The sequence below is a fragment of the Saccopteryx leptura genome, chromosome 6 (genome assembly GCF_036850995.1).
Source record: "Saccopteryx leptura isolate mSacLep1 chromosome 6, mSacLep1_pri_phased_curated, whole genome shotgun sequence".
NCBI lineage: Eukaryota > Metazoa > Chordata > Mammalia > Chiroptera > Emballonuridae > Saccopteryx > Saccopteryx leptura.
Genome location: NC_089508.1, coordinates 125463561 through 125485523, shown reverse-complemented (window position 1 = coordinate 125485523; position 21963 = coordinate 125463561). Strand labels below are relative to the sequence as shown.

General features: G+C 40.1%; 1 protein-coding gene across 5 annotated transcripts in view; it reads left to right on the top strand.

The window, feature by feature from the left end:
• The window catches only part of MYO9A (myosin IXA), a 301246-nt gene that overhangs the window by 39549 nt on the left and 239734 nt on the right, over positions 1-21963 (top strand). For all 5 annotated transcript variants that reach the window (XM_066388529.1, XM_066388530.1, XM_066388531.1 and 2 more), the window contains exon 2: positions 15514-16424. In XM_066388529.1, the coding sequence (XP_066244626.1) occupies positions 15585-16424 (840 nt within the window). In that variant the 5' untranslated portion in view covers positions 15514-15584. The remainder of the gene's footprint in view (positions 1-15513; positions 16425-21963) is intronic.

Sequence of the window (21963 nt, the reverse complement as noted above, 5' to 3'; positions counted from 1 at the left end):
CCCGGCACGCCCACCAGGGCAATGTTCTGCCCACCAGGGGGCGATGCTCTGCCCCTCTGGGGCCTCGTTCTGCCGCGACCAGAGCCACTCTAGCGCCTGGGGCAGAGGCCAAGGAGCCATCCCTAGCGCCCGGGCCATCTTTGCTCCAATGGAGCCTTGGCTGCGGGAGGGGAAGAGAGAGACAGAGAGGAAGGAGGGGGGGGGGTGGAGAAGCAAATGGGTGCTTCTCCTGTGTGCCCTGGCCGGGAATTGAACCCGGGTCCCCCGCACGCCAGGCCGACGCTCTACCGCTGAGCCAACCGGCCAGGGCCGTGAGCCAAATTTTTTAAACTTAAACTATATATGTAGGCACATTCCTTATCAAGGTAGCACCCCCACGTGGTATTTTGTGGAAGAGCCACACTCAAGGGGCCAAAGAGCTGCATGTGGCTTGCCTGCCGCGGTTTGCCAACCAAGAGGGTAGGCTAACTGCTGTAACTAAACAACCACCAGATATCAAAAGTTCTGCACAGGAAATTTTATTTCTGGTTTACATCACAGTCCCAGTGTAAGTGAGTGGAGGTGGGATGATGGTGGGCACACTTCTCCATGTTGTCATTTTGGGCCCAGTGTCCTTCCATCTGGTGGCTTTATATACCTTAGGACCTTAGAGTTTTCCCCTGGATTCTCTCAATTTTTCCAGCAGTCAAGGAAAGGCAGACTCCTTTTTACGGGCTTTTATTATCTTTGCCTGAAAGGGATGTTCACCCCTGCCCACATACTGTTGGCTTAGGACTTGGTCTCATGGTCACATGTGACTAACTGCAAGGAAGGCTGGGAAATAGAGTCGAGCTGTGTGCCTAGAAGAGGATGAAATGAATTTGTAAGAGTGGTGACTTTGAAAATGAAATCATTATAAAGCAACATGTTTAAAAGTAAAAATATTTGCATATGTAAATAAGTTGCATATACATTTATATTTGTGATTATACATTATTATAGTAATGACTATATTTATTTGTAGAACATTTGAATTATAAGTAAAATAATGAAGAATCATGAACATTAGCTCCTGAACACCTCTTTCTGAGGATGTTTTTAAAAAAATAAGTTCAAAATGTAGCTCTCTCCTCATGAAGTTTATAGCTCTACTCAAATCTGTTGTTTTCCACAATTAGACCCTGCTTTGATAGTCGAATGTTCTCCTTATAGTATATACTGATAAGGCCCTTGCCGGTTGGCTCAGTGGTAGAGCGTCGGCCTGGTGTGCGGGGGACCCGGGTTTGATTCCCGGCCAGGGCACACAGGAGAAGCGCCCATTTGCTTCTCCACCCCCCACTCCTTCCTCTCTGTCTCTCTCTTCCCCTCCTGCAGCCAAGGCTCCATTGGAGCAAAGATGGCCCGGGCGCTGGGGATGGCTCCTTGGCCTCTGCCCCAGGTGCTAGAGTGGCTCTGGTCTCAGCAGAGCGAAGCCCCGGAGGGGCAGAGCATCGCCCCCTGGTGGGCAGAGCATCTGCCCCTGGTGGGCGTGCCGGGTGGATCCCGGTGGGGCGCATGTGGGAGTCTGACTGTCTCTCCCCGTTTCCAGCTTCAGAAAAATACAAAAAAAAAAAAAAAAAAGAAAAAAAAAATATACAGATAAGGTCTTTCTTTGAGTGATTTTTTTTCTGTAGTGAAGCTAGATTTTTATTGTTGAGATATACACATGCCTGATTCTATCCTTCCACTCATTACTGAATTGATAATGTATGATTCTACTTACTAACATTCATCAGTAGAATCCTATGATGAAGCAAGTATAAACAAAAAGGATATTTTTTTTTTGAAAAGAGCTTTAAGACCTGGATAAAAAAGTAAAAGCAACAGTCTGTATTTTTTGAAAATTGAATTTTATTAGCACACAGATGCAAAATACAACATTAAAAACCTTTAGTTTTTTTCATCATTTTAATGGAGGTTTTAATTTAAAGGAAACTGCAATTTCTAAATTCGTTTTCTTTCTTCATCATACTTTTCCTCTATAATTAGTCTCTTCTAACTCAGTCCGGTGAATAACATCATAAGCTGGCCTATTCTGAACCACACCCTACTAACCACAGCAACTGTCAACCACATTGTTTCTCTCTGTGAGCATGTACTTTTGTAATAACTACTTTGGGATAGAGAATAAAAAGTATATTAATTTTCTTCATAAAAGATAAAGCAATGTTTGATTGCTACATAAGTGCTAGTGCTGTGCTAATTTTTTTTCTTTTGTGACAGAGACAGAGAGAGGACAGATATGGACAGACAGACAGGAAGAGAGAGAGAGATGAGAAGCATCAATTCTTTCTTGTGGCACCTTAGTTGTTCATTGATTGCTTTCACATGTGCCTTGACCAGGGGCTACAGCAGACCGAGTAACCCCTTGCTCAAGCCAGTGACTTTGGGCTCAAGCTGGTGAGCCTTGCTCAAACCAGCTGAGCCTGCACTCAAGCTGGCGACCTTGGGGTTTCAAAGCAGGGTTTCGAACCTGGGTCCTCTGTGTCCCAGTCCGATGCTCTATTCACTGCGTCACCGCCTGGTCAGGCTGTGCTAATTTTTTGTATGCATAGTTTTATTTTCACATTTATCCCCAAGTTATTACTGAATAATTTCCTTTCCCTGCTGATTGGAAATGCCATCTTCATCATAATTTTTTTTTTGCTCTTTAAGCCTTAGCTTTATGACTTGAAATGTTTGTTTCATGTCTTAGAGAACTCCTCTTGGACTCAAGTAAGGTAATGAACTTCAAACTTACTTTGTGTGAAAACCGTAAAAGAAAACTTTGAAGATTTCCCAAAAACCTAATATTTTTGTCTATTTTGCATATAATCTTATACAATTTTATATTTTGTGGTTTTTTAATTTGGCATATTTTACATCCCTTGCCATATTTCTTCATGACGGGCATTACAAGTATTTTTCACTATCTGACTCTGTGATAATTCTTCAGTTTGAATAGTAATTTTGGATTGCAGAGGGGTACTGCCTTATTTAGCCAAGTTCAGATTGCAAATAGCATGATAGTGAAGGAAGTATCCAAAAGTTTATTCAAACGTATTTGGTTCCTGAGGTTTTATTTTATTTTATTTTTTTTTGCATTTTTCTGAAGCTGGAAACAGGGAGAGACAGTCAGACAGACTCCCGCATGCGCCCGACCGGGATCCACCCGGCACACCCACCAGGGGTGAAGCTCTGCCCACCAGGGGGCGATGCTCTGCCCATCCTGGGCATCGCCATGTTGCGACCAGAGCCACTCTAGCACCTGAGGCAGAGGCCACAGAGCCATCCCCAGCGCCCGGGCCATCATTGCTCCAATGGAGCCTTGGCTGCGGGAGGGGAAGAGAGAGACAGAGAGGAAGGCGTGGCGGAGGTGTGGAGAAGCAAATGGGCGCTTCTCCTGTGTGCCCTGGCCAGGAATCGAACCCGGGTCCTCCGCACGCTAGGCCGACGCTCTACCGCTGAGCCAACCGGCCAGGGCTGGTTCCTGAGGTTTTAGACATTGAGAATTTGGATAACAAAGGATATCTATATTTCTCAAAGGGTATTGTACTGAGATGCTACCAATTGTAGTGGGTTCCCTTTATTTTATTTTTTTAAAGGTTTTATTCATTTTATTTATTTTTTAATTTTTTTTTATTTACTCATTTTTTTAGAGAGGAGAGAGAGAGAGAGACAGAGAGAGAGAGGAGAGACAGGGGGGAGGAGCTGGAAGCATCAACTCCCATATGTGCCTTGACCAGGCAAGCCCAGGGTTTTGAACCGGCAACCTCAGCACTTCCAGGTCGACGCTTTATCCCACTGTGCCACCACAGGTCAGGCGGTTTTATTCATTTTAAAGAGAGAGAAGGGGGGAGGAGCAAGAAGCATCCACTCCCATATGTGCCTTGACCAGGTAAACCCAGGGTTTCGAACCGGTGACCTCAGTGTTCCAGGTTGACACTATCTACTGCGCCACCACACGTCAGGCTGTAGTGGGTTCTTTGGATTGCAGAGGACAGAAACCTGACTCATAGTGGCTTAGGGCATAACAGGGAATTGATGGACACACTTAAGAAGGAAGTTCAATGGTTTAGTTTATGTGAGGCACAGTTGGAGTCAGTGGCCCAAACAGTGTTGATAAGGCTTTGCTGTGTGTGTTAATTCATTCTCTTTTACTACAGAGGAGCTTTTTTATGCATTCAGGGAAGATGGCTGCCAACAGCTCTAGGGTTACAGTCATCCCCTTTATCCATGGGGCATATATTTCAAGACCCCCAGTGGATGCCTGAGACCATGGATAGTACCGAATCCTATATATGCTATGTTTTCCCATATATATACATACCTATAATAAAGTATAACTTATAAGTTAGGCACAGTAAGAGATGAACAATAACCAATAATAATAGAAATACTGTTATAAAAGTTATTTGAATGTGGCCTTTCTCTCAAAATCATATTGTATTATATTTACCCTTGTGATGATGCAAAATGATACAGTGCCTACATGATAAGATGAAGTGAGGTAAAGAATATAGACATTGTAACGTAATGTTAGGTTTAGTGTTGACCTTACATCAGAAGAAGGATCATTTGCTTTGGGTGATCCTGAATATTTGAGCCATGTCGAGCTCCTAAGTGACTAATAGTTGAGTAGCTCATATAGCAGGGATACACTGAACGAAAGGATGATTCACAACCCAGGCCAGACAGAGCTGGATGGTATTAACTTTCATCACACTCTTCAGAATGACACAGAGTTTAAAACTTACAAATTATTTACTTCTGGAATTTTCCATTTAATAGTTTTGGACATTGGTTGACTGTGATAACTAAAACCACAGAAAGTGAAATTGTGGATAAGGGTGGGACTAATGTACATCTTTCTAGATTAGCAGCCCTACTAGAAAAAAAATTTCTTTCCTAATAGTTGCAGCAATGTCCAGCATATTGAGCAGCCACCATCGCTAAGGGGGATGGAATAAACTGACCGGGCCTGGGTCATAGCTAATGCCATCCTTCTACCTTAACTGGAGGAGAAGTTTGATTCATTTAAACTGTGTCAAATGACAGTACTTTCACCAGAAGAAGGTATAGAATACGTACTGGGCAGACTAAATTGATAGCTGTCCATGTACCTATGCTATAGTGTGTCATATGGTAACTTATTGCTTCCATCACCTTTTCTCTAGTTGAAATATTACAAAATATTTTTTTTTCCTGCACCCAATATGGCTTTGACATAAACGTATCTAGTAACAAAGATTAGCTGACATGCACTCTTGTCACATCTTACCCGAAAAGCTGTTTATCAACCCATCATTGTTTCCCCAGAAGAAGAAATAGCGAAAGGTACCTACTGTCTACTTTTTGATTTTTTTAAATTTATTTATTCATTTTTAGAGGAGAGGGAGAGATAGAGAGAGAGAGAGGAGAGATAGAGAGAGAGAAGAAGGGGAGGAGCTGGAAGCATCAACTCCCATATGTGCCTTGACCAGGCAAGCCCAGGGTTTCGAACCGGCAACCTCAGCACTTCCAGGTCGACGCTTTATCCCACTGCGCCACCACAAGTTACTGTCTACTTTTGACCTAAATCTCGTTTTGTTTACTGAAGAACCTTAGCATATCAGTTAGACCATTTTTTTTTAAATTTTCAGTTTCTGCTTCTATGCTTGATTCTATGTATAGCCATAAAGATGTGTTTCCAAGCCCCTAAAAACATTTACTCATAATTCTCTTTCGTTTATAGAATATCTGACCAATACCTGCTAGTCTACTTGCTTGCGAATCTATCACTTCCTGCTTAACTTAGTCTTTTTCTGTTTCTTATTTTTCAGGGTGACCAGAGATATCCAGAGACCTTTGTCTTGGACCTAAACCTAGAATTACAGTACTATATAAGGGCTAAAAGGGACCTAAGAGATATTTAACTTAGTTTTCTCTTTCTATTTTGCTTGATGTTAATTTGGATTATACCTACTTCCTTTTGGCTAGAGTTTACGTGGCATATCTTCTCTTTTTCTTTCAGGTTCTCTTTCCTCATATTACAAATTGAAAACAGTATATAGTTAGATTTTTAAAATCCAGCCTGACAATCTTTGTCTTTTAACTAGAGCACTTAAACACCTAATACAATAACTGCTATATTTAGTTTGCTTTCCATTTGTTTCATTCTCCTTTCTTGCTTTTTTTGAAATTGATTATATTTTACTTCATTTTTCACTTTACTGGTTAAGAAGTAACTAGTTTTTTTTTCTAATTTTTAGTGGTTGCCATAGGTTATGGGTCAGCAAACATTTTCTTTTAAAGCTATATAGTAAACATTTTTGGCTGTGTGGAACTTATGCTCTCCGTTACAACTCAGTTCTGCCATTGTAGTGCAAAAGCACCCACAGGTAATATGTAACTGTATATATTATAGGTAAAGAACTAGGTATTTTTATCCAGGTAGAAGAGCACTGGGTTGAGACCAGAAACTGGAAGGATATTTTTATTTACTTATTTTTTTTTTAAAGACTTTATTCATTTTAGAGAGAAGAAAGAGAGAGAAGGGGGAGGAGCATAAAGTGTCAACTCTCATATGTACCTTGACCAGGCAAGCCCAGGGTTTTGAACCAGCGACCTCAGCATTTCAGGTTGACACTTTATCCACTGCCACCACAGGTCAGGCAGAATATTTTTATTTTTAAAGTGAGGTAGTGGAAAATGAGTTGTAAGGATGAGTCAAAATGAATGGGCCTATCAGAAATACAGTATTATAAGAAAAATAATTGTCATGTGAGGGCAGTTTCAAGACCGAGAAGATGGCCACTTCAGTTATATGCTGTAATGTGGTGTGTTAGGATGAGGACTGAGGAAAGGCTCTTGGATTTGGCAACTTCATGGTAATTGGTGACATTTTCAAAGAATATTGGCAATTGCTATGTGGGAAGAGGTAAAGGAGTGGAGAGTGTAAATATATATGGACCATCAATTCCCAAATACTGTGCTCTGGATCAGCAACAATAGAATTGCCTAGAATTCCCAACTTCAGAAACATTGGTCCTAGAAATGTATATTTTAAAAATGTTTCCCTGATGATTCTGTAAATGTTCATAGCGTGCCCTTAGGATGTATTTATGAGTGATATTTTGAGGCAACCCTGTTTCTCAGATACAAAGCAGTGATTGGTAAAGTAACAAAAAGAAAAAAAAATGGACATAAATGAGGTTCAAAAATGAGATAAATGTTTTTATGTTTCAGAAAGGGAATAGAAACAAAAAGCAGTGAATGGGGCTTTGGCTGGGAACCTGCAGGTAAAGCAGCTGAGGTTTTGTCTTCTTTGTGGTAAATGGGGAAGTGTTATTGCAGTTGGTCTCATTGTTGGAAACCACAGATCAGCATAGATAGGGCTCCTCTGTTGAAAAAGATTTCTGCCTTACCAGGCCGTGGCACAGTGGCTAGAGCGTCGGTGTGGGATACAGAGGACCCAGGTTTGAAAACCTAAGGTTGCTGGCTTGAACGTGGGCTCATCTGGCTTGAACATGGGGTTGCCAGCTTGAGCGTGGGATCATAGATGTGACCCCATGGTTTTTGGCTTGAGTCCAAAGGTCCCTGGCTTGAGCAAGGTGTCACTGGCTCAGCTGGAGGCCCCCTACCCCCACCCCATCAAGACACACATGAGAAAGCAATCAATGAACAACTAAGGTGTCGCAATTATGAGTTGATGCTCCTTATTGCTCTACCTGCCTGTCTTTCTGTCCCTGACTGTCCCTCCCTCTCTCTCTTGCTCTTCTTTCTCTCTCTTTAGCTAAAAAAAGGAAAAACGATATTTTTGAGTTTTATTCTAGGGCTGCCACCTTTAGAGATCAGACTGTAGTTTTGGAGCTCCTGGAGTCATGCAGGGCTCAGCTTTCTTGACTAGAAGGGGCAGCTTTGCTGCTGACTGGTCTCAGAGGCCACAGTTTATATGAAGCTAGATACTTAGGGATTCAGGAGAATGCAAGCATAGCTTTACAACTAGGAACCTGCCAGCTCAGAGCATAGCTTTATTGGCACTTCAGGACAGATAGCTTGATTTGAATAGGCTTAACTATAAGAAAAATACTCTTAAGATAACTGGGAAAATTGAATACTGACTAGTAATATTAAAAATTGTTAATTTTTAAAGGTGCGATTAATGGTACTGTGGTTGTTTTTAAAAAGTAGTAAATAGTGGGTTCTCAAGTAAATGCATGAAAGACAAAAAAGTCTTCTAGCAAAAAGTGTACCTGTAAGACTGAATTCTTAAACAAATTTAGCCACCTAATGCTGAGAAAGATAAAAAAACCAAAACAATCAGAAGAGCAGTTCACTCTGGATGAGATTAAATATTAGTTTGGAAAATATCAAATTATATACACTGCTCACAAAAACTAGGGGATATTTTATTGCTTCATATTCATTTTGAAATATCCCCTAAATTTTGTGAGCAGCATAGTTAGGATTTTCAAGGAAATAAGTGAATGAATAATATCCCTTAAATTAAAACAGTTATGAAATTTAAACAGGGAGAATAAAGGTCAGGCAGTTATGAAAATGACAAGCCCTAGAAGTAAAAAATAGTATAATTTAAAATAATAACGACATGGTGTTCATGAGTGGGACATCAGTAGGGTGTCAGTTTTTCCACTGTTAATCTATAAAATCAATGAGGTCTCAAACTGCTGAAAGGTTATTTCATGGTAGTTTACATGTTGCTCTTAAAATTCGCACAGCAGAGGAAATAGCAAAAGTAATATTAAAGATGAACAAATAGAGGTGATGTGCCCTCTAGACATCAGAACATTATAGAGCTCTAATAATTAGGATAGATTCAGGGATGGACAGATAGGCTAATGGAGCAGAATATAGAGCCAGATAGATTGATGATATTTTTGTGGAATTTGTTACATGACAAAGATGGCACATTATGTGAATCACTGGGGAAAAGTTTGTGATGCTGCTTCAATTATTAATCTGAATTGGTGTGAAAATAATTAAGAGCCCTAACAGCATACATGAAAATAAATTCTGCATGGATTAAAAACCTAAATGAGAAAAGCAAAACTTAAGCCTTTTTAAAGAAAATACAAGATAATAATTATGTCCTTAAGATAAGGAAGGATTTTTTTTTTTTTTAAGATTAATGTTTGCTTTGAAGGTTGTCTGTTGCCTTTTAAAAATACTTTATTTATTGATTTTACAGAAACAGGAGAGAAAGGGGAGCATGGATTGGGAAGTATCAACTCATAGGTGCTTCATATTAGTTGTTCATTGCTCGCTTGTTGTATGTGCCTTGGCCAGGGCAGCCCAGGGTTCCGAACCGGCAACCTTGGCATTCCAGGCCGAAGGTTTATCCACTGCGCCACCACAGGCCAGGCGATAAGGAAGGATTTTTTAAAAATTATACCAGGAGATAATGCTGTGTAGGCTTTGGAACCAGTCTGCCTGATTCAGATCTCAACTTTATCACACACTTTTTATGATATTGAAGCAAATTATATAATCTTCCTGTGTTTTCTCATTTGTAAAATGAGAATGATGATGATAAAAAGCAACCCTTAGCAGAATTGTGAGGATTAAATTAAATAATCTATGTCAAATGCTTAGAAAAATGACTAGTAAGCACACAATTAGAGTTAAGAGTAATTGTTAATGTTGTTCATCAAAACAGAAACAAATTGTATCGGTAAAGAATTGATAGATTCCCGGCCAGGGCACACAGGAGAAGCGCCCATTTGCTTCTCCACCCCTCCGCCGCGCTTTCCTCTCTGTCTCTCTCTTCCCCTCCCGCAGCCAAGGCTCCATTGGAGCAAAGATGGCCTGGGCGCTGGGGATGGCTCTGTGGCCTCTGCCTCAGGCGCTAGAGTGGCTCTGGTCGCAACATGGCGACGCCCAGGATGGGCAGAGCATCGCCCCCTGGTGGGCAGAGCGTCGTCCCATGGCGGGCGTGCCGGGTGGATCCAGGTCGGGCGCATGCGGGAGTCTGTCTGTCTCTCCCTGTTTCCAGCTTCAGAAAAATGAAAAAAAAAAAAAAAAAGAATTGATAGATTTGTCTTGACCAGGCAGTGGTGCAGTGGATAGAGCATCAGCCTGGGAGGCTGAGGACCTAGGTTTGAAGCCCTGAGGTGGCTGGCTTGAGCATGGGTTTTGTAGACATGACCCCATGGTCACTCCCTTGAGTGCAGAGGTAGGTCACTGGCTTGAGCAAGGGTTCACTCCCTCTGCTGGAGCCCTCCAGTCAAGGCACATATGGGAAAGCAATCAAACAACTAAAGCACAGCAATGAAGAATCGATGTTTCTCATCTCTCTCCCTTATTGTCTGTCTGCCCCCCCCCCAAAAAAAATTACAGATTTGACTATTAAAAATAAAAACTCTCTAACAAAAAGCAATGAAATAAAATAGATAAACCACAGATTGGTAGAAGATATTTGTCACACATGCATCTGAAAAGTGGTTAATATTCAGGATATATGAAAAACTCATTCCAACCAGTTAAGGAAAAGACAAATCAAAAAAGGGAAAATGGAAAAGCAACTTAGTCTACACGAGTAATTATTGGTATCCAATCTCACTAATAATCAGGAAAATGCAAAATAATGAGAGAGTTTTTACACTTATTATCTTGGCAGAAACTCAAGTCTGACAATACTTTTATTGGTAAGGAGGCAGAGAAACCTGAGTTCTTCGCATGATGGTTGTGAAATAGTTTATACATTTTGAAGAAAGTTTTGGAGAATGCTTTTTAAGACCTAGTAAAGTTGAATATGCTTAAAACCAGCAATTCTATCTACTTTTAGGTATGAAGCTCAGAAATTCTAGCAGAGGCACATGAAGAGACATGTATGAGAAGTATAGCTTGTTCTAATAGTATGGTATTGGAAACATTTGAATACTATTTAAATGTTATTCACTATAAGGACAGTAGACTAAGAAATTATGGCATAATTATGTAATAGTTTAATTTTTTTAAAAAGATTTTAGAGCAATTTGAGGTTCACAACAAAATTGAACAGAAGGTACAGAAATTTCCCATACATCTTCTGTCTGTCCCCACGCATACACTGCCTCCCCCATTATCAACATCCCCACCAGGGTGGAACTTTGGTATAGTTAATGAACCTACATACAATGGCTTATTATTTGGCAGTTAATGAACTTTACATGCATCAGCATTTATAAAAAGAAAAGTTAAAGTGAGACTCAGACTAGTAAGACACCATTTATTTTTCAAAGCTTAAAAAACTAAGCTGGCCTGATTGGGCGGTGGCGCAGTGGATAGAGCATTGGACTGGGATGCGGAGGACCCAGGTTTGAGACCCCCGAGGTCGCCAGCTTGAGCGCGGGCTCATCTGGTTTGAGCAAAGCTCACCAGCTTGACCCAAGGTCACTGGCTTGAGCAAGGGGTTACTCGGTCTGCTGTAGCCCCACAGTCAAGGCACATATGAGAAAGCAATCAATGAACAACTAAGGTGTCTCAACGAAAAACTGATAATTGATACTTCTCATCTCTCTCCGTTCCTGTCTTTCTGTCCTTATCTATCCCTCTCTCTGACTCTCTCTCTGTCCCTGAAAAAACAACAACAAAATAAAACAAAAACTAAGATGGCTCTAGCTGGTTGGGTCAGTGGTAGAGCGTTGGCCTGGCGTGTGGACGTCCTGGGTTTGATTCCTGGTCAGGGCATACAGGAGAGGCGCCCATCTGCTTCTCCACCTCTCCCCTTCTTGCTTTTCTCTTTCTCTCCGCTCTCCCCCAGCCATAGCTTGATTGGAGCAAGTTGGCCTGGGGCAGTGAAGATGGCTCCATGGCCTCGGCCTCAGGCGCTAAGAAAGAAGAGCTTAGTTGCTGAGCAATGGAGTAAAGCCCCAGATGGTCTGAACATCTCCCCCTAGTGGGCTTTCTGGGTGGATCCTGGTCGTGGTGCATGCTGGAGTCTGTCTCACCCTCCTCTCCTTTCACTGAATAAAAAAAACCCCAACTATTATACTATCTATAATTTATTGAAACCTACATATGATATTAAAATATAAGAATATGGGCCCTGTCTGGTGGCTCAGTGGTAGAGTGTTGGCCTGGCGTGTGTAAGTCCCGGGGTTGTTCCTCGGCCAGGGCACACAGGAAAAGCACCCATCTGCTTCTCCACCCTTTTCCTTCTCTCTCTCCCTCTTTTCCCTTCCTACAGCCAAGGCCCCATTGGAGCAAAGTTGGCCTGGACGCTGAGGATGGCTCCATGGCCTCCACCTCAGGCGCTAGAATGGCTTCGGTTGCAAGGGAGCAATGTCCCAGACGGGCATAGCATCGCCCTCTAGTAGAGTCTAGTGGGCTTGCCAGGTAGATTCTGGTTGGGCGCATGCGGGAATCTGTCTCTCTGCCTCCCCACTTCTCACTTCAGGGAATAAATAAATAATAAAATGAAATTAAAATAAAATAAAAACATGGCCCTAGTCCATTAGCTCAGTTGGTTAGGAGCGTCTTCCTGAAATGCTAAGGTTGTGGGTTCAGTTCTTGGGTCAGGGCACATATGGGAAGCAACCAATGAATGCATGACTGAGTGGAACAACAAATGAATGCTTCCTTTCTCCCTCCCCCTCCTCTTCCTCTCTCTGTCTCTATCAATAAATAAAAAAATTAAGCCCCGGCTGGATAGCTCGGTTAGTTAGAGGTCCCAGAGTATAGAGGTTGCTAGTTCGATTCTCTGGTCAGGGCACATAAGGAGCAGCTTGATGTTCCTGTCTATCTCTCCCTGCTTATCTTAAAAAAATTATATTAATTATGTTACATATAATTGTATATATTTGTTATTATATATGTCCGTTATTTATATAATGCAATGTAATATAATATATATGGGAATAATACCAACTTCAGGACAGTATTTACCACCACAGAGCAAAGAAAATGTAACTAACTCTATCTTTAATATTGTGTTTATAAAAGGATCTGGAGCAATTATAGCAATTATCAGACTTGTTGAATTTGGATGGTAGATATATGACTGGTGTGTTGTTTTTTTTTTAAATTTTTTTCTTTCTTTTTTTTTTTTCTTTCCATTTTTCCAAAGCTGGAAATGGGGAGGCAGTCAGACAGACTCCCGCATGTGCCCGACCAGGATCCACCCGGCATGCCCACCAGGGGGCAATGCTCTGCCCCTCTGGGGCGTCGCTCTGTTGCATCCAGAGCCATTCTAGCGCCTGAGGCAGAGGCCACAGAGCCATCCTCAGCGCCCAGGCCAACTTTGCTCCAATGGAGCCTCGGCTGCGGGAGGGGAAGAGAGAGGCAGAGAGGAAGGAGGGGAGGAGGGGTGGAGAAGCAGATGGGCTCTTCTCCTGTGTGCCCTGGCCGGAAATCGAACCCGGGACTCCTGCACGCCAGGCCGACGCTCTACCACTGAGCCAACCGGCCAGGGCTATGACTGGTGTTTTTTTTGTTTTTGTGACAGACAGAATCAGAGAGAGGGACAGATAGGGACAGACAGGAAGGGAGAGAGATGAGAAGCATCAATTCTTCATTGTGGCACCTTAGCTATCACTGATTGCTTTCTCAATGTGCCTTGACGTTGGGCTCAAGCTGGTGAGCCTTGCTCAAACCAGATGAGCCCGCGTTCAAACCAGATGAGCCCCTGCTCAAGCTGGCGACCTCCACGTCCCATTCCCACGCTCTATCCACTGCGCCACTGCCTGGTCAGGCTGGCTGTTTTCTTGAATGTTTCATAGTAGTCTTAACAGTTGAAAGATCGAGGAAAAAGGTAAAAAAAAGTTTCTCTATTAGGACTTTGGCAAGTATGTAGTAGTTATGAGAGAGAAGTAACTAAAGGGTACTTAAAAAAATAACAGAGCATCTTTATGTTAAAGCATGAAATATGTCAGAAGGGAAAGTTTGATACACATGAGCGTGGTTTTTGATGGGGCAGGTTACTGATGGGTATGTTAAGAAATGTATTGTATGAGCCCTGGAAAGGATGTGGCACATATTTTTCTCTGTAGACAGGGATGGAAAAACAGAGATGAGATGAAAAGAGAAATGTATTTTGACTTGAAGACATTTAAAGGAAATCACTATTTCCTCAGTGAAGTATAAAAGTTGAATTCATTTTTCTAGAGGTGTGATAAATGAAAAGATTGTAAGGACATGCAAAATTCTTGTAAGGAATGAAATAAGGTTAGATTAAAAGGTAGCATTGAAGGAAAAGGGAAGGTTGAGTAAAATTTGTAAGGTGTCTAATTGTATAATTTCGTCAGCTTTGTTCAGCAAGACAGGGGCAGGATTCTTTGTTGCCCCCCTCACCTCTCCACCTTAGGGGAGGTGGAGAGTCAAGAATATAGAAGTCCTTGCCTGACCTGTGGTGGCGCAGTGGATAAAGTGTCGACCTGGAAATGCTGAAGTTGCTGGTTTGAAACCCTGTGCTTGCCTGGTCAAGGCACATATGGGAGTTGATGCTTCCAGCTTATCCCCTCTTCTCTCTCTGTCTCTCCTCTCTCTCTCTCTCTCTCTCTCTCTCTTTCTCTCCCTCTCCTATCTAAAATGAATAAATAAAAAATTAAAAAAAAAAGAATATAGAAGTCCTTGAAAATATGTCTGCTCTATAGCAGGTTTGGTTAATTAAATTAAAATAGTTTAATTTCTCTCTAATCTTATCTTACTGTTTTTTTTAAAATTTTTTATTTTATTTTTTATTATTATTATTATTTTTTAGAGAGGAGAGAGAAAGAGAGAGAGAGGAGAGAGAGACAGGGGGGAGGAGCTGGAAGCATCAACTCCCATATGTGCCTTGACCAGGCAAGCCCAGAGTTTCGAACCGGCGACCTCAGCATTTCCAGGTCGATGCTTTATCCACTGCGCCTCCACAGGTCAGGCAAAGACAAAGTAATTTTTATTTGTCCTTTTTCGATTTGGGTTCACTAATATAATAAAACATTGGAATAGTTTTTGGCAAGTTGCTGTTTTAGAAAGTGCTTACATTTGGACAATAAAATGTAATATTATGTGGTCACAGTGAGATCATTTTCAAGACTGTTTCTCCTGAGTGCCCTCCTAGTCGCTAGATGGGATGCTGCCTGACTCATACATCACTTTAAAGCCATTAGATCTTTGCCTGACTAGTGGTGGTGCAGTGGATAAAACTTCAACCTGGAAATGCTGAGGTTGCTGGTTCAAAACCCTGGACTTGCCCGGTCAAGACACATACGGTAGTTGATACTTCCAGCTCCTCCCCTCTTCTCTCTCTCTCTCTCCACCCCTACTCTCTAAAAAAAATAAATAAATAAAGCCATTAGATCAGCGGTTCTCAACCTGTGGATCGCGACCCCGGCAGGGGTCGAACGACCAAAACACAGGGGTCGCGACCCACAGGTTGAGAACCGCTGCATTAGATCTTTAACAGGAACAGAAAAAAAATTTCTGTCCTAAGATTTTGAATTTATGTTCTAAACTACATAATCAACATAATTGTTAAGCATTTTTTTCTTGAGCATCAGAAAGCAATGATTGTGTAATATGACTTCTAAGTGTTTCATATCTTTTATATTACAGTTCTTTTGCCATGAAAATGGTTTGCACAATCTTGAATACATACTCTTCATGCTGATGGGACAAGATCCAATATGAATATAAATGATGGAGGAAGACGACGCTTTGAAGATAATGAACATACATTACATATATATCCTGGAACAATTTCAGAAGGGACAATCTACTGTCCAATTCCTGCCAGAAAAAACTCCACAGCTGCTGAGGTGATTGATTCTCTTATAAACAGACTTCATCTGGACAAAACAAAATGTTATGTTCTAGCAGAGGTAAAGGAATTTGGTGGAGAAGAATGGATACTCAATCCTACAGACTGTCCAGTTCAGCGAATGATGTTGTGGCCCCGAATGGCTCTGGAAAATCGCCTAAGTGGAGAGGACTACCGCTTTCTTCTGAGAGAGAAGAACATTGATGGATCTATCCATTATGGTAGTCTTCAGTCATGGCTACGGGTAACAGAAGAACGGCGCAGGATGATGGAACGAGGCTTTCTTCCACAGCCTCCGCAGAAAGAATTTGATGATTTATGTAGCTTACCTGATTTGAATGAGAAAACTCTCTTAGAAAACCTACGAAATCGCTTTAAACATGAAAAAATATATACCTATGTTGGCAGTATTCTAATAGTTATTAACCCGTTCAAGTTTCTTCCTATTTATAATCCAAAATATGTCAAAATGTATGATAACCATCAATTGGGAAAACTTGAGCCTCACATTTATGCTGTGGCTGATGTAGCTTATCATACCATGCTTCAGCGCAAGAAGAATCAGTGCATTGTGATTTCAGGAGAGAGCGGTTCTGGGAAGACTCAAAGCACAAACTTTCTTATTCACCACCTTACTGCTCTCAGTCAGAAAGGATTTGCCAGTGGAGTAGAACAAATTATTCTTGGAGCTGGACCAGTACTTGAGGTGTGTAGAAATACTTTTCTTACTCCTAAACATGTCTTTAAAAATTAAAAATAAAAGTCTGGTAGATGTGAGAAAAGGAAATGAAACTAAGTAGAAATATCTATGTGATAAGTTACAAAGAAAAACTGGAAGATGGGATAGCTGAAAAGGCAGTATGAAAACTGAAGAGTAGTATGATAGTGGCACTATTTTTTCCTGACAGTGTCTTTGGGTCACAGTAATACAGAATAAAGAGATGATTGGAGTCAGATATATCCCTCTGTAAAGGGAGGTAGCACGGACAAAACTCCCATTTGTAATAGGGTTGGGGAAGTAGGTGGTTGGGGGAAATGTTCTTGTTATATTTTTATCTTGGCAACCTTAATGTCTGTGCCCCAGCATTGACATTCTAAGGATTCACTTTTGAAAAATGTAGATAATATGGAATTTTTAAAAAATTATGTAATGTTTTAGAAGTTTTACTATCCAGGATAGAAAGGAAAGAAAATATGCTATTTATGTTTTAAAGCTGAAAGGAAAAGGTAATGTTACTTAGTTGGTTTTTAAAGAGTTTCTTTTTCCTTTTGCGAGAGAGAGAGACGAAGAGAGAGACAGGGACAGACAGAAAGGGAGAGAGATGAGAAGCATCAACTTATAGTTGTGGCACCTTAGTTCACCGATTACTATACTTCTCATCTGTGCCTTGACTGGGGGGGCTTCAGCTGAGCTAGTGACCCCATGCTCTAGCCAATATCCTAGGGGTTTCGAACCTGGATCCCTAGCATTTCAGACCAACTTTCTATCCACTGCGCCATCTCCTGGTCACACTTAAAGAGATTTTTGTGAGGTATAATTGAGATACAGTAAACTGCACATATATGCATTTCTTATTAATTGATTTTAGAGAGACAGAGCGGAAGGGGGAGAGAGATATTTATTTGTTGTTCCACTTGGTTGTTCATTCATTGGTCACTTCGTATGTGCCCTGAGAAGAGATTGAACCTGCAACCTTGATGTTTTCAGACATTGCTCTAACTGACTGAGCTATCTGACCAGGGCCTGAACTGCACATATTTAAAGTGTACAATTTGATTAATTTTGACATATGTTATGTATATATCCATTAAACCACCACCACTGTCAAGCTACTGAACACATACTCATTTTCCTTATTCAAGTTTTCTTACATTTCTTTGTATTACTACCTCTTTCACACCCTTTCTAGTCTACTCATATTCAAGAAACTACTTTAGTGTTTTCTGTTACTCTAGATTAGTTTGTATTTTCTATAATTTCACATAAATGGAATTCTACTATATAATTATACTGTATGTACTCTTTTATGTTTGACTTTTTTACTTAATATCATTAATAGTCAACCATATATATGTCAATAATTTATTCCTTTTGATAAGGTAATATTTCATTGTGTAGAAACACCACACTTTGTTTATCCATTCACCTGTTGGTGGACATTTAGGCTGTTTTCAGTTTTTGGCTTTTACTCTTAAAGCTGTATACAAGATATTTGTGTGGACGTACACTTTACTTTCTCTTGGTAAATACCTAAGAGTGAAATGACTAGATCATATGATAGGTATATGTTTCAATTTTTTAAGAAACTACCAAACTGACTGACCAGGTGGTGGTGCAGTAGGTAGAGCATTGATCTGGGATGCTGAGGACCCAGTTTTGAAACCCGAGGTCACTGGCTTGAGAGCGGGCTTGTCTGGCTTGAGTGCGGGCTCATCTGGCTTGAGCGCAGGGTTGCTGGCTTGAGAGTGGAATCATAGACATGACCCTATAGTCACTGGCTTGAGCCTAACGTCACTGACTTGAGTCCAGGGTCGCTGACTTGAGCAAGGGGTCAACTTGCTTTGCTGGAGACACCCCCTACCCTGCCAAGGCAAAACTAAGGTGCTGCAACGAAGAGTTGATGCTCCTCATCTCTCCCTTCCTGTCTGTCTCTCTTACTAAAAAAACAAACAAAAAGAAACTGCCAAACTTTTCCAAAGTGATTGTACATATTAATATTCCCACCAGTTTGCGACAGTTCCAGTTTCTCCGTATCCTTGCTAATCCTTGATAGTCACATTCTTTATATGCTACATTTTCTTTATCCATTCATCTGTCAATGGACACTGAGACGGTTTCTATTTCTTGGCTATTGAATAATGCTGCAATGAACATGAGAATGTGGATATCTTCTCTAAAATAATGATTTTATTTCCCTCAAATATATTCCCAGAAGCAGAATTTCTGGAAAACGTGCTAGTTCTGCCTGACCAGGTGGTGGCACAGTGGATAGAGCGTCGGACTGGGATGTGTAGGACCCAGGTTTGAGAACCCAAGGTCGCTAGCTTGTGTGCAGTCTCATCTGGCTTGAGCAAAAAGCTCACCAGCTTGGAACCAAGGTCACTGGCTCAAGCAAGGGGTTACTTGGTCTGCTGAAGGCCCGCGGTCAAGGCACATATGAGAAAGCAATAAATGAACAACTATAAGGTGTCGCAACGAAAAACTGATGATTGATGCTTCTCATCTCTCTCCGTTCCTCTCTGTCCCTGTCTATCCTCTCTGACTCTCTCTCTGTTCCTGTAAAAACAACAACAAAAAAAACCGTGGTAGTTCTGTTTTAAATTTTTTGAGAGACCACTATACTGTTTACATCAGTTTATGTTACCAGTGTTAGAAGGGTTTTATTATTTTACCCCACATCCTCACAAATAATTATCTCATGTCTTTTGGATGATAGACATTCTAACAGGTTTGAGTTGACATCTCATTGTAGTTTTGCTGTGTATTTCCTGAAGATGAGTAATGTTGAACATCTTTTCATATAGCTGTTGGCTACATGAAAAAAATGTGTAGTCAGTTTTCTGCCCATTTTATTTTATTGGATTTAGTTTTATACTGTTGAGTTATTTAAGTTCTTAATATATTTTGGATATTAATCTCATCAGATGCTTGATTTGTAAATTTTTCTTTCCATTAGGTATGTTGTGTTTTCATTTTGTTGATAGTTTCCTTTGCTGTGCAGAAGCTTTTTGTTTTGGTATAATTCCACTTGTTTATTTTCGCTTTTGGTGTCAAATCCAAAAAGTCATTGCTAAGATCCATGTCTCTCCCTGTTGTTGTTTAATAGGAGTTTTATGGTTTTAGGTCTTATTACATTCAAGTCTTTAATTGATTTTTGTGTATGACATTACATAGGGGTTTAGTTCTAGTCGTTTTGCAAGTGACTTCAGTTTTCCTAGCACTTTTTCCTCATTGTATATTGGCTCTTTTGTCGTAAGTTAATTGGCCATATATGCATGGGTATATTTCTGAATTCTCTGTTCTGTTCTACTGATCTATACATCTGTTCAGGTTTTTTTTGTTTGTTTGTTTTTTGCCAGTACCCTACTGTTTATTAGTACTACAGCTTTATAATATAATTTGAAGTCAGAAAAAGTATGATAGTGGCAGTATTTTTTCCTAAGACCTGTGATGCCTTCAACTGAAGCACTTTGGCTATTCAGGATCTTGTGTAACTCCATATATGTTTTTGACTTTTTTCCCTATTTCTGTGTAAAATACTGTTGGAATTTTGATAGGAATTCCGATGAACCTGTAGGTTGCTTTGGTATTATGGACTTTTATCAGTATTCTTCCAATCCATGAGCATGGGATATCTTTCCATTTATTTATGTCTTCAATTTCTTTCATTAATTTCTTAGAGTTTTCATTGTACAGATCTTTCACCTCCTTGGTGAAATTTCTCCGAGATTTAATCCTCACTTAATAGTACCTTTTGAAGAGAATTAAAAATGTTTTGTTCCATATCCTAGTGGGAATTTTTTTGATGATGTCCAATTTAGCCATTTTTTTCTTTATGGATTGTACTTTTGGTGTTGCGTTTAAGTAAACTTTGACTAACCAATAGATTACAAAGATTTTCTCTTATTTTTTTCCATTTGCATTTAGGTCTGTGGCCCATTTTGAGTTCATTTTTTGTTTATGGTGCAAGGCATAGATCCAGTGTTTATCTCTGAATATTCTTTTTTTTATATACATAAAGTTTTATTAATTTTAATGGGGTGACATCAATAAATTAGGGTACGTATATTCAAAGAAAACATGTCCAGGTTATCTTGTCATTCAATTTTGTTGCATACCCATCACCCAAAGTCAGATTGTCCTCCATCACCTTCTATCTAGTGATCTTTGTGCCCCTCACCCTCCCCCCCTCCTTCCCTCCCTCCCCATAACCACCACACTTTTGTCCATGTCTCTTAGTCTCGTTTTTATGTCCCACCAATGTATGGAATCATGCAGTTCTTATTTTTTTCTGATTTACTTATTTCATTCCGTATAATATTATCAAGATCCCACCATTTTGTTGTAGATGATCCGATGTCATCATTTCGTATAGCTGAGTAGTATACCATAGTGTATATGTGCCACATCTTCTTTATCCGGCTATATATATATATAATATATATATATATTATATATATTATATATATATACATATATATAATATATATATGTATATATATATTTATTACTTTTTTTTTTTTTTTTTACTGTGATTAAAGCCTTTAAAAGCAAATTCTTGGCCAATACAACAAGAATCCATAAAAGAGTGAATATTCTTTTATTTCAAGACTAATATTTGTTTCATGACTTTTTTTCTTCCCTATATTGCCTTTGTGTCTTATGTCAAATAATCATTTGTCCATGTATATAGGCGTATTTCTGGGTTTTTTCTTTTGTCCCATTGATCTGTTTGTCTGCATTTATGCCAGTACCACATTGTTTTCATTTTATAGCTTTACAATAATTCTTGAAATTAGGTGGTATTAATCCTCCAGTTTTTTTCCTTTTGCATAGTTTGGATATTCTAGGGCTGGGGCCCCAAATTTTTTACACAGGGGGCCAGTTCACTGACCCTCCGACCGTTGGAGGGCCGCCACATACAGTGCTCCTTTCACTGACCACCAATGAAAGAGGTGCCCCTTCCGGAAGTGCAGCAGGGGGCCAAATAAATTTAGGCCTCAGGAGGCCGCAGTTTGGGGACACCTGTTTTAGGGTCTTTGCATTTTCATATGAATTTTAGTACTTTGAATTGTCAGTTTCCCCATAAAGCCTTTTGGGACTGTAATTGGGATAGCATTGAATCTGTAGTTCAATTAGGGAAGTTTTGATATGGTAACAATATTAAGTCATCTGACCCATGAAAAAGTTTATTTCTCCATTAAGATCTTCTACAATTTATTTTTGCAATATTTTGTTTTCAGTGTACAGGTTGTTTACATTGTTGGTAAGCGATATCTCAGTTTTTCATAAATAGTATTTTAAAATTTTCAATTGTTCGTAGTATACAGAAGTATATATTGATTTTGTGTTCTGCATCCTGGCTAGATGCAAATATTAGTTCTATTTTCTTAGTTTCCATTGGATTTTGCGGATAGGAAGTCATGTTTGAGAATAAAGGACAGTTTTATTTCCAATCTGGATGTCTTTTTTTCTTGCAAATTTCACTACTGCTCACAAAAATTCGGGGATATTTCAAAAAGGA